Source organism: Stenella coeruleoalba (assembly GCF_951394435.1).
Source record: "Stenella coeruleoalba genome assembly, chromosome: 15".
Classification (NCBI taxonomy): Eukaryota; Metazoa; Chordata; class Mammalia; order Artiodactyla; family Delphinidae; genus Stenella; species Stenella coeruleoalba.
In genome coordinates, this window is record NC_137161.1 from 40,569,508 (window position 1) to 40,586,022 (window position 16,515).

The 16,515-nt window shown below is 38.5% G+C and overlaps 1 protein-coding gene across 1 annotated transcript in view; it reads left to right on the forward strand.

Annotated features, from left to right (window-relative positions):
• MACROD2 (mono-ADP ribosylhydrolase 2) overlaps window positions 1-16,515 on the forward strand; it is a gene marked incomplete at its 3' end in the record, with an annotated part of 1,984,281 nt that overhangs the window by 79,975 nt on the left and 1,887,791 nt on the right. Inside the window, 1 exon segment of the mRNA XM_079943661.1 lies at window positions 13,161-13,268. Coding sequence (XP_079799787.1) covers window positions 13,161-13,268 — 108 coding nt within the window.

Consider the following 16,515-nt stretch of genomic DNA (forward strand, 5'->3'; position numbering starts at 1 on the left):
TAGGTCCTTTCCTTCTTTTGTGTTTCTTGCCTAGAGAAGTTCCTTTAGCCGTTGTTGTAGAGCTGGTTTGGTGGTGCTGAACTCTCTCAGCTTTTGCTTGTCTGTAAAGGTTTTAATTTCTCCATCAAATCTGAATGAGATCCTTGCTGGGTAGAGTAATCTTGGTTGCAGGTTTTTCTCCTTCAACACTTTCAATATGTCCTGCCACTCCCTTCTGGCTTGCAGAGTTTCTGCTGAAAGATCAGCTGTTAACCTTATGGGGGTTCCCTTGTGTGTTATTTGTTGTTTTTCCCTTGCTGCTTTTAATATGTTTTCTTTGTATTTAATTTTTGACAATTTGATTAATATGTGTCTTGGCGTATTTCTCCTTGGATTTATCCTGTATGGGACTCTCTGTGCTTCCTGGACTTGATTAACGATTTCTTTTCCCATATTAGGGAAGTTTTCAACTATAATCTCTTCAAATATTTTCTCAGTCCCTTTCTTTTTCTCTTCTTCTTCTGGAACCCCTATAATTCGAATGTTGGTGTGTTTAATGTTGTCCCAGAGGTCTCTGAGACTGTCCTCAGTTCTTTTCATTCTTTTTTCTTTATTCTGCTCTGCAGTAGTTATTTCCACTATTTTATCTTCCAGGTCACTTATCTGTTCTTCTGCCTCAGTTATTCTGCTATTGATCCCATCTAGAGTACTTTTAATTTCATTTATTGTGTTGTTCATCGTTGCTTGCTTCATCTTTAGTTCTTCTAGGTCCTTGTTAACTGATTCTTGCAATTTGTCCATTCTATTGTCCATTCTATCTCCAAGATTTTGGATCAACCTTACTATCATTATTCTGAATTCTTTTTCAGGTAGACTGCCTATTTCCTCTTCATTTGTTAGGTCTGGTGGGTTTTTATCTTGCTCCTTCATCTGCTGTGTGTTTTTCTGTCTTTTCATTTTGCTTATCTTACTGTGTTTGGGGTCTCCTTTTTTGCAGGCTGAAGGTTCGTAATTCCTGTTGTTTTTTGTGTCTGTCCCCAGTGGCTAAGGTTGGTTCAGTGGGTTGTGTAGGCTTCCTGGTGGAGGATACTAGTGCCTGTGTTGTGGTGTATGAGGCTGGATCTTGTCTTTCTGGTGGGCAGGTCCACATCTGGTGGTGTGTTTTGGGGTGTCTGTAGACTTACTATGATTTTGGGCAGCCTCTCTGCTAATGGGTGGGGTTGTGTTCCTGTCTTGCTAGTTGTTTGGCATAGGATGTCCAGCACTGTAGCTTGCTGGTCGTTGAGTGAAGCTGGGTGCTGGCATTGAGATGGAGATCTCTGGGAGATTTTTGCTGTTTGATATTATGTGCAGCTGGGAGGCCTCTTGTGGACCAGTGTCCTGAAGTTGGCTCTCCCACCTCAGAGGCACAGCACTGAGTCCTGGCTGCAGCACCAAGAGCCTTTCATCCACAGGGCTCCTTAATTTGGGATGATTCGTTGTCTATTCAGGTATTCCACAGATGCAGGGTATATCAAGTTGATTGTGGAGCTTTAATCCGCTGCTTCTGAGGCTGCTGGGAGAGATTTCCCTTTCTCTTCTTTGTTCTGATAGTTCCCAGGGGCTCAGCTTTGGATTTGGCCCCGCCTGTGCGTGTAGGTCGCCGGAGGGCGTCTGTTCTCTGCTCAGACAGGACGAGGTTAAAGGAGCCGCTGATTCGGAGGCTCTGGCTCACCCAGGCCGGGGGGTAGGGAGGGTCATGGAGTGCGGGGCGGGCCTGCAGCGGCAGAGGCCGGCGTGACGCTGCAGCCTGAGGCGCGCTGTGCGCTCTGCCGGGGAGCCGTCCCTGGATCCCGGGACCCTGGCAGTGGCGGGCTGCACAGGCTCCCCGGAAGGGCGTGTGGCTAGTGACCTGTGCTCGCACCCAGGCCTCCCGGCGGCGGCAGCAGCGGCCTTAGCGTCCCATGTCCGTCTCCGGGCTCCGCACTCCTAGCCGCGGCTCGCGCCCGTCCCTGGAGCTCTCTCAAGCAGCGTTCTTAATCCCCTCTCCTCGTGCACCAGGAAACAAAGAGGGACGTAAAAGTCTCTTGCCTCTTCGGCAGGTCCAGACCCCCCCCACCCCGGACTCTCTCCCGGCCAGCCGCGGCGCACCAATGCCCTGCAGGCTGTGTTCACGCCGCCAACCTCAGTCCTCTCCGGGCGCTCCGACAAAAGCCGGAGCCTCAGCTCCCAGTCCCGCCCGCCCGAGCGGGCGAGCAGACAACCCTCTCGGCTGGTGAGTTCCGGTCGGCCCGATCCTCTGCGCTGGAATCTCTCCGCTTTGCCCTCCGCACCCCTGTTGCTGTGCTCTCCTCCGCGGCTCCCAAGCTCCCCCACTCCGCCTCCCGAAGTTTCCACCCGCGAAGGGGCTTCCTAGTGTGTGGACACTTTTCCTCCTTCACAGCTCTCTCCCGCTGGTGCAGGACCCGTCCCTATCCTTTTGTCTCTGTTTAGTTTTTTCTTTTGCCCTAATCAGGTACGTGGGGGGTTCCTTGCCTTTTGGGAGGTCTGAGGTCTTCTGCCAGCGTTCAGTAGGTGTTCTGTAGGAGTTGTTCCACGCGTAGATGTATTTCTGGTGTATCTGTGGAGAGGAAGGTGATCTCCGCGTCTTACTCTTCTGCCATCTTCCCGGAAGTCCCTGTTTTATTTTTAGAGAGAGGGAATATTAATTTGAATTTGTATATACAGAGCTGGATTAAAACCAAGCTGATTTTAACTGGCATCCTCAGAATGAAAGAGGTCAACTGGCAATAGGGCCCTTGTTATTAGATCACCAGCCAACTTATTGGCACCCTTGGTGGCTTTTTTGTTATCATGCCCATGGGTGCTAAAATATAGAGGATGTTAATATGAGGGAACATAAGAATTCGAAGTGTTCTAGGCACTTCATGTGAATATCTCCTAGTATCTTAGTCTTCTGAGCAGAGAACCCAGTGATGGTCTGTTAGCTGTATATCAAATGGTCTTTAGGTAATTTGGCAGTTTCAGAAGAAAAGTGATGAGACAGTTTTGTTCAATACATTTTAAAAGTTTGAAATGTAAAATATACCTATGATTTTTATGAAAATTATATTATCAATATTATAGTCTTAAGGGTTATGCTTTTAAAACAAGGGGAATGTTGGTCAGTTTATCTTAATTAAGATTTGATTAACAAAGTTTGTTTCTCTAAGGTATTTTAATGTTATTAGTGAGTTAATGTATATTTGATTAAATTTGCTTTTGTTGTTACTATAGCATTGCATTATATTCCTACATAAAAATGGATCACTATCTCTAAAGTGGTTTATTTATGCCTAAAAAAGAGGTGAAATAGTAACATAAATGCCAGAACTCAGAATAAGGTCATAAATTTAAATAGTAAAGTGAATCCCAGTACAAATAGAGTAGGTGTTGGGACAAATGAATCAGCAAGTTTGATGATTTTGCATAAATAAACGAAAAAGAGAAAGTACAAATAAAATCCATGATTAATATGTGCAAATTTGATTTTATTATGTGGTTTTCTAATGCCTTGTGTGTTGTATGTTATGAAATTTTGCAAATTGTAGCAAGAAATCATTGAGGTCCTTGTATTATTTGCAAAGTATGGTAGCCACTTCAATAAACATTATTATTCTTTTTTTCTAGGGCAGAAGTAAATAATGCTTTTTGGGGGGAGTGAAATTGATGCATTTTGCAACTAAAGGGAGAGACAGGATCTAAATAACAGATACCTCATTCAGAGTTGGATGCATTATAATAAAATAGGTAAATGAGAGCCTGCCTAGCTTGTTGGTAAAGAGCATGGGCTACCTGGGCTCAAATCCCAGGTTTGTACTTACCAGCTGTGTGTACTTGGTCCATCGACCTCCTTTTTTGTATGCCTCAGCTTCCTTATCTACATGGAGAGAATAGTGGTAATATGTACTACATAGGTTTGTTATGAGGATTATAGGCGGTAATATTTGTAAGCATTAGAACAGCAGCTGGCACATAGTAAATGCTATACAAGTATTAGTTAAGTAAATGAACTAGAACTAAAGGAAAATGTGTATTAGAGGGAAATGTTTTTATAAAGATGAGATTATGACTCATACAAATGTAAATTGAATATTTATCAACAATTTTATTTAACTCTGGTTCAAAGGAGAATTTAAAGAACCACACGTATATACACAGTAAGGAACTCTGAAATGAATTTACAAATAAATGCAAATTGTCCATAGGAAAGTATCAGTTGCATTCAAGGGAACATAATTTATTTGCATTTCCACAGACAAGAATCATTTGCATTATTATCTGTTTTCTACAATTTACAGAATTATAAAATAGCTCAAAGACAAGGAAAGGTAGAGATCATTTGAGATGTAGAGATCATTGGCGATCCAGTACCTGGTGGTGATCTCCACTGAGCCAGAGCTCCAGGTGACTGTCAGCTGAAGCACAGTAGGGACAGATTTTTAACCTTAAGATTCCAAGTGTACTCTCTGAAGCTGGGTTAGAGGTCCAGGCTTCTTTGTTAAAAAGGTGCTTATTGGGTTGGAAATCTTTCTTCCTGGCTCTTTATTTCAAGCAGAGATTCACTCCTGGGCTGGAAAGGCTTTTCCTGGCTCTTTGTAAGGCCTCTCTGTTCTCTCTCTTTATTTGATCTGCTTCTCCCATGGGGGCTTCTCAGTTCACTGAAACCCCTCCCTGCACTTGAGCCCCTGAGGACTATATGCTCTGCCATCACTGTCTACTTCCTTTCTTGCTGGCATGACTTTACTAAGGATAATTTGGAACTTCATTGGCTTCTTTGGGAAACAAGATTTCCTCAGACTGGATCCTCTAAGACCTCTCCCTTCTGGTCCTTCTTCCTCCTCTTAGACCTTGGATTTTCCCTTCAGTTCCATTTAAATCCTTTGATATATCCCTCTTCAAAACCCCTATCTTCTTCATCCCTCCTCTCCTGCTGCCAGACTTTTCTCTTCCTACTTAAGCTCCTCAGCTCATATAGTCACTTGAACTTTAGGCCCCCTGCTCCCAACTGGGGACTCTCAAGGAACTCAGGGGCCCCTGAAAGCTACTACTTGAGGCTCAAAAGGAAGAAAAGGTGATTGAAAACAGACTGGATGTTTTGTCCACTCAGAAAAGCTTTGGGGACAGCCAGGCAGCTGCTTGATGTCTCCTGTCAGTTTCTTACCTAAAGTTTAGTCCACAGCCTCAATAAGATTACATATCAGGGCAAATGAAAAATCTTGAAAGTCTCCTCCACAAATACCAGTAAAAAGCATTAGCCCTCGTATTGAACAGGTAACCTTAACTTGCTCCTTCTGCCAGAAACAAAATTTGGATAAAAATATCAAGGGGAGCAAAGACCAGAGTATATTACTATATTTACCTGACTCATGGCTAAAATTTTAGTGTGAAAGCTATAAGGTCTCTGTTTGCATCTGTCTGTATGTATGTTTACGTACATATGCATTTATGTGTATATGATATTTTTCTACTTTTGGATGGTGTTACCAAATTCATAAAATCCCATGAAGGAGCTCTATGCAAATTAGCTTAGAGATTAAATTAGCATTATATAAGTTAAATATTCCTAAAACTCCCAGAAATATAGAAACTAACCCAAAAACTTTTCAAGTTTACATGACTTGGGTAAACCTCTGGTAAATAAGACTAGTTTAATATTGTTGGTTTAAAAAAACAGGTATGTCTTCTGAGTTATCAGCAGTTAAGTATAATACAAGCATACATTTTTGTTGTACTTGGGTTTACTAGTCAAATAAGCTTATGTTATATCTACTAGATGTTTAAGATTATAAATATTATAAATTCAACCCAAGACCAAATATACAAGTAAAGATGTAGTAAAAATGAATTCCTTGTTATCCATGACTTCTTGTATATCAAGTGTAGCAGTAAAAGAAAATCCACGTGTTTAACTTTTTTAGGTTTTGCTTTTGCAAACTTGCCTAACATGCATGTGCTGTAAAAATAGTTAACAGAGAGATAACTTGAGATGATGGTGAGCTTTGTTTTATGTCATATGTCTGCATAAAAATAGTTTCCAAAATCTTTTTAGTACCTTGTAACCCTAGACTTATGTTAAATTAAGTATAGATATTCATTATAAAAATCTAGGTTATTTCTAAGTAAAATAAACTACTGAAATACTAATTGCTGAACATAACTTTGTTTATATAGGTTGGCTTCTTTATTTTAATGTGATATAGAGAAGCTAAATGTATTTGAATCTGTTAATAAATGTCCTTTTGCCATATAAAAACACGTCTCTAGAAATTGAAAGATGGTAAATGTATAAAATTTGCTAGCCTGCTACAGAATGCTGGCATGTGACAATTTGCAATTTTCTACTTCTTAGTCTTCTCTGTAAAATAAAAATTAGTTAAAAATTATAATTAATGTATATAAATGAAACTACTAAAAATAATAAACAATAAGAGAAACAACTCTTTATGCAAGGTTTGTGAGGAATGAAGGATTTTCGTTGTTGTTGTTAAGCAAAAAGAGAGTCATTTTATTCTAAATTGAGATCACTGCTTATTTCAGAACGAGAAAGAGAAAAAATATAGGAGAAAACCTGAATGGATATAGAGTTAAAGAAGGTTTGCAGAAGAGCTAATCTGTGATCAAATTAGCTAAGATTGAATGAATTTATTTGTTTTTTGTTTTTAAATGAGCCCAATAATGTACTGATGCAAAACTAGAGTTGGGTTTTTTCTCTCTGTTAAAGTAATGAAGTTTTCTTGGATTATTAGTCTGATCTTAATAAGAGATCATAAAAGGATTTTCTTTATCTTTTAAGTAATCTACTTAGGAACAAAGATTCTATGTCTTATCAAAATAATTTCCTGTGCTTTATGTTGTTTTTATTATGTTCCCCAAAGCAAATCCTAAATGAAATCTTGAACTCTGAGATAGATATCTCCCAGAGGGTTCCTGGAAAATCTCAACAGATTTGTTTTTTCACCTTGTAAAGAAGGAAAAGTAAAAAAATAATTTGGTTTAAGGGGGCTTCCCTGGAGGTCCAGTGGTTAAGACTTCGCCTTCCAATGCAGGGGGTGTGGGTTCGATCCCTGGTCAGGGAGCTAAGATCCCACATGCCTCACGGCCAACAAAACCGACAGATAAAACAGAAGCAATATTGTAACAAATTCAAAAATGGTCCACATCAAAAAAAAAATCTTGGACTTCCCTGGCGGCGCAGTGGTTGAGAGTCCGCCTGCTGATGCAGGGGACGAGGGTTCGTGCCCCGGTCTGGGAGGATCCCACGTGCCGCGGAGTGGCTGAGCCCCTGAACCATGGCCGCTGGGCCTGCGCGTCCGGAGCCTGTGCTCTGCAACGGGAGAGGCCGCGGCAGTGAGAGGCCTACGTACCAAAAAAAAAAAAAAATCTTAAAAAATTTTGATTTATTTGATATATTACATTACATGGGAAACATTGTCCAAAAAGAAATGATGCTTAAATTTCCCATGGTTATATTTGTGTGGGTAAAAATTTTTACTATATATATTTCAGAAATTGTATGAAGTTCATAGAAATTTGCCAGTATCCTTTTTATCCATCTTATGTCCTGGTATAATTTTGTCAGTTATAATTCGAGTTATTTAAACATTGTATGTCATAGAAATAACCAGATTCCCTTGTTAGTTATATCATTTTTATAATAAACTCTCTTCAGATCTTTAACAATGACCATTTTTAAGTCTTTTATCATTCACAGATAATTTTTATTTTACTCTGATTCTTCCCTGAAAGCTCTTGCAGTCAGCTACAGGCAAGAGTGCTTTGTCTTCAACAAAAAGTGACTATTTCAGAGATCCATGGAAAGGACTATGGAAAGTACTCTAGGGTATAGGCTTCTAAAGACATTATTGCTTAAATAACTTAGAGACTGTACTGCTGGACCAAGTAAGGATTTCCAGAACTAATGGAGAAGCTGACTGGTTTAAACAAAACAAAACAAAACAAAAAAAATGCTAACCCAAGATCAAGCAGAACAAAAATCCATTACATGAAGAAGAAAAAAAAGAATATACTATAAAAAAATGTTTAGTAGAACAGAATAGAGAATTCAGAAAGAGATCTCAGTATATAAGATTACTTAATGTAGTTGTTGTTTTAATGGAATAAAGAAAGTATGTGGATTTTTTGTTGTTGTTGTTGTTCCAACACATTAAATAACGCTGGGGGAAAGAAAGAAATCAGTTACATGGGACTGAATGAACTAATGACGAAGAATGATTATGATTTTTGTGGTTATTGATAAGGAACAATACTGGTTCTTTAATGTTTTAAGGAACCCCTTTTTATCTTTTCTCAAGCTCTCTGTAACTCATGACAATTTAGTTAATTATACTTTTGTAAACAGAAATGAAACATTTAGCTTTTCTCCCTACCTGATCTCTCTAGAATTCAGAAACTCTATTGAGTATTCTTATTTTCATGGCAGTGACTTTATTTGTATAGGTTCAATAAGAATCTGTCTTCCTTGTAACAGGACATAATTGGAAAAATTAGTTGTATAGACTTTGGTTGGAATGTCATATTTGTGAATGATAATCTCAAAGATATAGAATCTCATGTTATCAGATAGTTTTAAGGAACTAAGATTTGCATTATAGAGCCAATGCTTACAAAGCCCTTTGGGAGAAACCAGTCTGGTACCTGGTTTATAGAGTTCCCAGCCTTACAGATGAGTAAGGAAGGTCACTTCCTATCAAGCCCGGGAACCTTAGGATATTCTTGGAACCTTGAGAAGAGAGGAATTTACCCAAATGTGTAGGTATTACAGGCTAAATCTGGTGGTGAGTTCTTGGATGTGCTTCCTAGCCTTGAGAGGCTTTGAAAAGTCTAATTTGAGATTCTTTATGAAAAGTTCCAGCAAAGCAAGCTTGAAAGGCCTAAGTGGTCAGTGACCGTTCTTGCTGCATTTATGTAAATAATCAGACCAAATCTAATGAGACCAGACTTATTTTGTAAACAAGAAAAAAATGGGGTGGGGGGGGTGACTGTAGAGAGACATTTTAGGTTTCAGTGGAAAACTGTAGTGCACCCTTTTGGGTTATTAAATTCCAGTCTTGCTCATTGTCTTGCACATGTTGTCAATTTTCTAGTTTCCTCCAGTATCTGGCTACAGCTCTCCAAAATGTTTCCAATTTTTCTCCCCTCCTCCTTATTTGGCCTCATTGAGATCTAAAACTGCCCCTTTCTTGAAGCCCTGCAAGCTGAAGCTGGATGACCTGATATAAACTTCAAAGAAATCACCACAACAGATCATGTATGTACAACTTTCATGCTTGCTATTGTGTGGGCCTTTCAGAAAGTTTGCTGGAACACCTGATGCGATCACCAAGGACAGTGAAACTGCAAATGATGCTTCAAGCCCAACATGTAGATATCTTCTCAACTGTCTGCCCTCTGGAATCAGAAACTAGTTTTATAGTGTGCTCCAACCATTGATCTTTGTTTTTCTTTTTCTTTTCATGGGAATTTCCCTCATTAAATGCCTGACTGCTTGCACCAGAAATCCTCTACTACCAAGTCTCAACCAATGGTTCAGCTGGTCCTTAAAGGACAAAAGGCAACCTAATGAGAAATGGACTTACATTGTTCAAAGGAAGGAAGTCTCTCTTTCCTCAAATAAGAGCAGGGACTGACAAAGACTCTCTCCCTTAACTAAACTTTAGTCAGGTTCCACCAAACCCTTTTTTCAACTAGGCCCCATCCTTGCCAGACCTGCATTGTCCAATTTTAGCAAGAATCCTGCTAAATCAATTTAGAGAGACTTTCTCATCCTTGCTATCTGGTCACTCTCCATATCTAATAAAATTCTGCATCCCCCCTCATACCCTAGGTGATATCTGACCACCCTGGCTTGCCTTTAGCAAGAATTGTGTGTTTAACCAAAATCTTCCCTCACCCCCAAAGTTTTCTCTTAGTAATTTTCCTTCCACTGATCCCCACTCTGCTCCTTGGTTATAAATCCCCACTTGTCCTTGCTGTATTGGTAACTGAGCCCAGTTCTGTACTGAGATCTCTTTTCCCTTTTTGTGGTAGTTCTGGAAAAAAACTTTTTTTTTTACAATATCAATAGGATACAATCTGGAAAAACAATTACTATCACATATGCACACTGACAGATATTTTAACTTTCAGCTGGATAAAGCCACTGATGTACAAAATGTGAATCAGTGCTTTGTGTACATATAGAATGTCTATGAGGGAGCAGTGCTTGACAGTTTTCTGTCCTATTTATCATTGAAAACCCAGGATATGGGAAAAGACACTTTGGGATCAGTGCTGGTGGAACACAGTTGTATGAAAAGGAAGGTGGTACGTTGCTATTCAAGTAAAAGATGTGGCCTGTAATGATAATTTACATTGTTATATTTACAGAGAACACTTGGTGGTCAAAAATATGCCATTTGGTTTTGGTTTATTGTTGGAGGAAATACTGATAATTTTTAATACTATCAAATTGTAGTTTTTGAGTACATTTATGCCTTTTTGATATACCATGTGAGGGGTTGGACAGCAGGTAGGTATAAATCTGGCTCTGAGGAAAAAAGATGCTCATGTGAATTTTTAAAATGAAAGAGAGATAAAGATATTTCCTCATGATGCTAATAATTCTAATAAGACCATTTTGAGTAACTTACTTGAATGACATGTCATAGCAATATATTTATTTAATATGTTGAATTGTTTGAACCTTTAGGCTCAAAATGTCCCATTTTTAAAGTTTGAAGTTGAGAGATTATGATTTGTTTTAAGAAAACTGAACTGTGAATTAAATGGTTTAAACTTTGATGCTTTCTAAAACAATTCTTTAACAATTTCTTTACTTCTGGAAAAAAATACATGATTTGTTGCCACATATGTTTAAAAGTCTTACATGACTATAAATGCAATATTACATACATAATGCTTCATAAGAAAATGAAGAAATACTTTTTAGAACTAAACGCAACTAGAGGATAGATCAGGAATCGATTTACTCTGTCTCCCAAGTTGAAACAGTCAATCTTTCTGCTTTCATTTGTGATATGTTTATCAATTTAATGCCTGATGGAGTTTTTTTTTTTTTTTTTTTTTTGTGGTACGCGGTCCTCTCACTGTTGTGGCCTCTCCCGCTGCGGAGCACAGGCTCCGGACGTGCAGGCTCAGCGGCCATGGCTCACGGGCCTTGCCGCTCCGCGGCATGTGGGATCTTCCCAGACCCGGGCACGAACGCGTGTCCCCTGCATCGGCAGGCTGACTCTCAACCACTGCGCCACCAGGGAAGCCCCGATGGAGTTTTAAAACTCATCATCAGTGAGAAGTCTTTATAATTTCTAGGTTTACAGTAGTCCAGATATCCAGAATTTTCTGACAAAGCCACCAAATATTTATTATCATCCAACAACCTTTAATTGGGAATCAGGACTTTCTAATTTGGTAAAAGTAGTAAGAATAGAAATTGATTGGTCATGGAACTCAAGGTCTTCTTGCTCAAAGTCTTTGTCATTGGACCAGGCATTGACAGATTAGTAAGAGCACAAACAAAATACGATCTCTTTCACTGATAGGGAATAATAATAATAATAAATGTTGAAAATATTTAAAAACTATTGTGGTATTTCAGTATGGATGCTGAAATAATATTTGTCACCTCTGTAAAACCTTTGTAAAAAAAGGGGCATGTTTGTTGAGAGCTTACTCTGGACCAAACATTATTCTAAGTGTAATGAACTCATGTTAACTGTAAAGGAGACAGTAATTTATGAACTGAGGCATGGCGAAAATATATAACTTATCCAAGGTCACCCAGTTGTTAATTGGCAGAACCAAGAATTGAACAGTTAGTCTGGTGGTAAAGCCTGAACTCTTAGTCTTTACCTGACTCAGGGAAACAGCACTCTAGGGGTCCCTGAGGTGGTCAAGTCAGCTGTAAGTGTTTTCTATTTTGAGGTCTTCTAAAGTCTTTCTTTACTCTTTTAATGTACAATTCTCCCACATTATTCTTCTACTTATTATTATTACTACTACTGCTACTACCACCAATGAATAATTGATTAGAATCCTTTAAGGAGAAAAGTGATTGCAAAGAAGGGGATGCTTTGGAGGCAGAGAGAGGAAAGATCACTTTTATGGCCACAGGTCATTTCCTTCGTCTTGGCCATTTTTTTCTTTGGTTATCGGGGCCGAAGACAATTTAAGTGTCTTGTAACCTATCACCTCAAATCCCCTACATACCTCATTATTGCAAGCTCATTTACAGTGTCTTTGTGAATCAATAGCATTACCTTCCCCCTTGAAAGATTAAACTCATAGATCATGAGTTTAAAATTTTTAAATTTATAAATCATCTTTCCTAAAGTTATATTAAAAAGCTTTTTATGTATAGCATTTAATGTATTTTAAAACATTGATTTTATATAACTTCGTTGAATATATTTTAACATTATTATCTGTTAAAGAATACATGAAAATTCAGATTTTAATACTCCTCAAAAACATTAAAAAATATGTCAGGTTTTAGAAGATAATGTTTTGGCTTGTTTTAAATATACCAGCTTTCTGGCTGTTGTGTGCAGGACAGAGCTTTTTCTCTTTTCAATCTAGCAGCGCCCTCTAGAGTGAAAGGTTTATAGAATTTGATAAAGGAGCAGTTTCACACTTTCAAATGTGCTTGATCCATACCATTACGAGGGACAGCTTATTACTTAGAAGTAGCAAAGAGCTGAACGTAAATTTTTTTTTTCTTATTAAATATTCTTTTCAAGGATGCATTTTAGGTAATTAGAACAAAATAGAAGTAAGCTCGTTCATTGTAAAAATTTATTTTGTCTTGGTAGTTACACATCTTTTTCTCATCTTCTTGTGAAACCAGTGGTACATAATTATATCTTAAAATTGATATTTTTATAATATTAATAGTAAACATTGAACTTTTTGTTGACCTATATAACATGCCTAAATTTATTGAATGCCTATTATGTATGTGATACTGCATTTGTATTGGGGAATACACAACAAATAGAGAATAAGTCACACCCCTGGTACTTACACATTTATTTCCACTTGTCTAATGTATCCGAGTGTGACCCATATTGGCTCTTGTATTAAAATTGTCTTTATTAAATTAAATAAGAATATTACTATTAATATATATTCCTTCTTTATTACAGAAGAAAATACTCAGGAAACATCACAGGTGAAGAAAAGTTTGAGTGAAGAAGTTTCTCTCTATAGAGGTGACATCACATTGCTAGAGGTAGATGCTATAGTCAATGCTGGTGAGTAGTTGATTTTTTGTGATGTATTCGTTATACTGTTACCCTAAAGCTGGGTTCGAGTCTTGGTGGGTGTCAGGCCAAAAGACACAACCAAGCCAAAGATTGGGAGAAGGAAGGACTTATTACTTGCAACAAGTAAGGAGAACACCAGGGATCTTTTCCAAAGCAGTGTCTCGCAGAACAGCAAAACTGGGGAAGTTTTAAGCTAAGGGTACTTGCGTACTCATGAAGGGACTTGAGTGGTGTATGTGTATTCATGAAGAGGCTTGAGCAGAGGAGAATTCAGAATAGAATTGGGGCAAAGGTCAACAGAGTCAAAGCTTTAGTTGATTGAAGTCAGAAAAGGTTGTCATCATCATTCCATCCTCCACCTTCATGGGGGCCTTAGTTCCTGCAGAACTCATACAGATTATTACATATATCCCTTGAGGAGGAGCTAGGACTCTGTTTTATCGCTGAACTATTGTTTCTTGACTGCTTTTCCTTTGTTCTTGCATTCTTTCACTTCCCTTAAAATCATTAATTACTGAGACCTGTTCAAAGGCAAGCATTGTGACCAGGCTTAGATCACAAAATGACTTAGGCCAAAAATGGCCTCTCTTAAGTCAAGAAAGCCATGCCTGGTTCTCTTTCTCTGGGGACCCCCTGCCCTATCTGCTTATAATATGAGTATTTATTATTGAAAAATATTTTTTCATAAATAGGAATAGAGGTATTTTAGAAAAAAATATCCCTTCAGGAATAGAAATATCACGTATTTACCTTCTTCATTAAAAACATTGAAGGTTTATTTTGTGTATGTGATACAGTTAACGTGCTAACTCTACATGGTATCCATGCTAAGTTGAAACTAGGGTACTGGAACACTGGAAAAGTGACATTGTTGGCAGAAAGTTCTTCAGAAAGAACTTTAGCAGCTGTATTATAGTTGGTTTAATGCTTGAGTTAATAGTTGGCCAACATAGAAACAAGTTCATCAGACTTTTTCTTCTTTTGACTTTGTAAAGAGATGATTGATCTACAGAAGACAAAAGTAAAATATAAAGAAATTATTTCCGCAATTTCCAAACCTCAGTTGGTTGGTTTCAACTTTTCATGCTTGTTTTTAATGCTTTATTTTAATTATTTTAGTAATTAATGATCTTAAGTAATTTTTGTTTTCAAACATTGGGAGAATAACAGAGTTAACTTACGTTTAATTTTAGTTTATTTTATGGGGGTCTGTATATTCTATATATTTTATTATGTGGGTGTATGTCAAGAAATACATAATAGTTGTGATTCTATAAAAATAAATATCAATAATAAGAGGATATTTAATTATTTCAGTTTGTGGTTTGTAAAGTTAGGCTCTTTGCAAGTTGAAAGTGTCAAAAACAAATCTAGACTTAGGTAAAAAGAAGAGGCTTTATTCAAAAAGATTATTATAATAAGGGGTCGAGGGTTATCTCAATAGGAAGAGGAGGAATATTGCAGTAGGAAGAACCACTTTGACCATGAGATCTATAAGCATCTCAGTTCAAGCAGAAAAGGGCTTTTCTTTTTCAGGGAGAAGTGAACAGGCTGGAATGAATTGGATGTGGGACAGTGGGATGAGAGGGTGGCATGACTGGACAGTTGATCAGGGAATGTTTTTCCTTGAGGCCAGCTGATTATTGGGAGGGAGTCTTTAAAGAGGGGTTGCTCACCTTCTATTGCTCAAGGGTGGCCCAAAGTTCAGGGGCTTGGAGGAAGGAGAGAAGCCTGAATAAATTTAGGTCAAGTCCAGTTAACAGGCATTGATCGACCAGAATGGTCAGTGGGGACAAATAGTTCAGCTAATCATTTATGAGATAAACAATGGGAATTTGGAGTGTCTGTGTCTTGGTCTTGTCATAGGTTACAAGGGGTCATCGTGAGTTTTATCTAAGTTACATGGGGAAGAGTGGTTCTTTGCAGTAAGCTGTTTCCAGGAACACAAAGCGGGTGGGGGGTAATTTCTTGACAGTCTTTGCTTTCCAGGAGTACAGAATTCAGATGAAGTTCAACGTTGTCTCAGGTTTCCCTCTGGTGATTGAGTAAATTCACAAAAGATAGTAGGCCTTGGTAGGTGAACGGACAGGTCTCACGGAGAAGTGGAGCACTGTTCAGGATACAGCATAGTGTTGGCCAGCAGGAAGTGTGGAAGCTTGCTCAGCCTGTTCCTCTCTCGGAAGTGACTGTCGGTTCCTATGTGCTGTATCTGCTTTTCCGTAATTAGAGCTCAGTTTTTCTCTTTCTCTTCTTCTAATGCCTTTGTATTTCCTTCCTCCTCTGGGACCTCTGTAAACTGTAAACTCTTCATGAGAGAGCATGTGTCTGGGTCATTTAATCTGCACCCAATGTGAATCACTCCTTTTGGATACAATTCCATCCTCAGATCACCTCGTTCCTACAAGTCTCCCTTATATCTGGTCTCTATGGGCTGTTCATTTGTGGCTCTGGGTAAACAAGATGCTTTCTGTGATACGAGGGGCCTCTGGAGAAGACAGGCCCTTGGAAAGAGTCTCATCAACTCCTTTCCAGTACAGAGGTTTCATCGGATACTCTCGTAGTTAGTAAGTCATCAATGATTTATTTATTTATTTATTTTTGGCTGTGCCACGTGGCATGCAGGATCCTAGTTCGGCAGCCAGGGACCAAACCCGCACCCCCTGCAGTGGAAGTGCAGAGTCTTAACCACTGGACCACCAGGGAAGTCCCTACCAATGATTTATTTAGGAAGTTCCTGAAGTCTATAAACATATGAACTTTAATTTAAAACAATTAAAATTAATTAAAAACTATATATACATCACCAGCCTTCCTCTATATTCTTGTAATTTCCAGCCATTGATCCCAGTTCTGCCCTACGGAGTATAATCAATGACATTTATTTCCTTCTTAAATACCTTAAGACCATTCTCATGAGTTTTCTCTTTCTTGTTATTAACATAACATTGAATTTGCCATGTTAGCATACTTCATAATATCAGTAATTACGGTTTTTCCTGAATTTTGTTAGCTGTATACCTGTTTATCTCCTCACTGCGGCTACAGACTAGTGTCTTTTTCACTTTTTGTGTCATCTCCCTAAGCAATGTCTTGTCCTTATGTTCTTAATAAACACCTGATACTATGTATTTATTAAATTGAAATATATGCAGTTGGATTTGTAGCACCCATAGCACATTCAGCACTGGGGACTTGACACAGTGAACACAATTTTGGCTCTGATTTTAAAAAAACG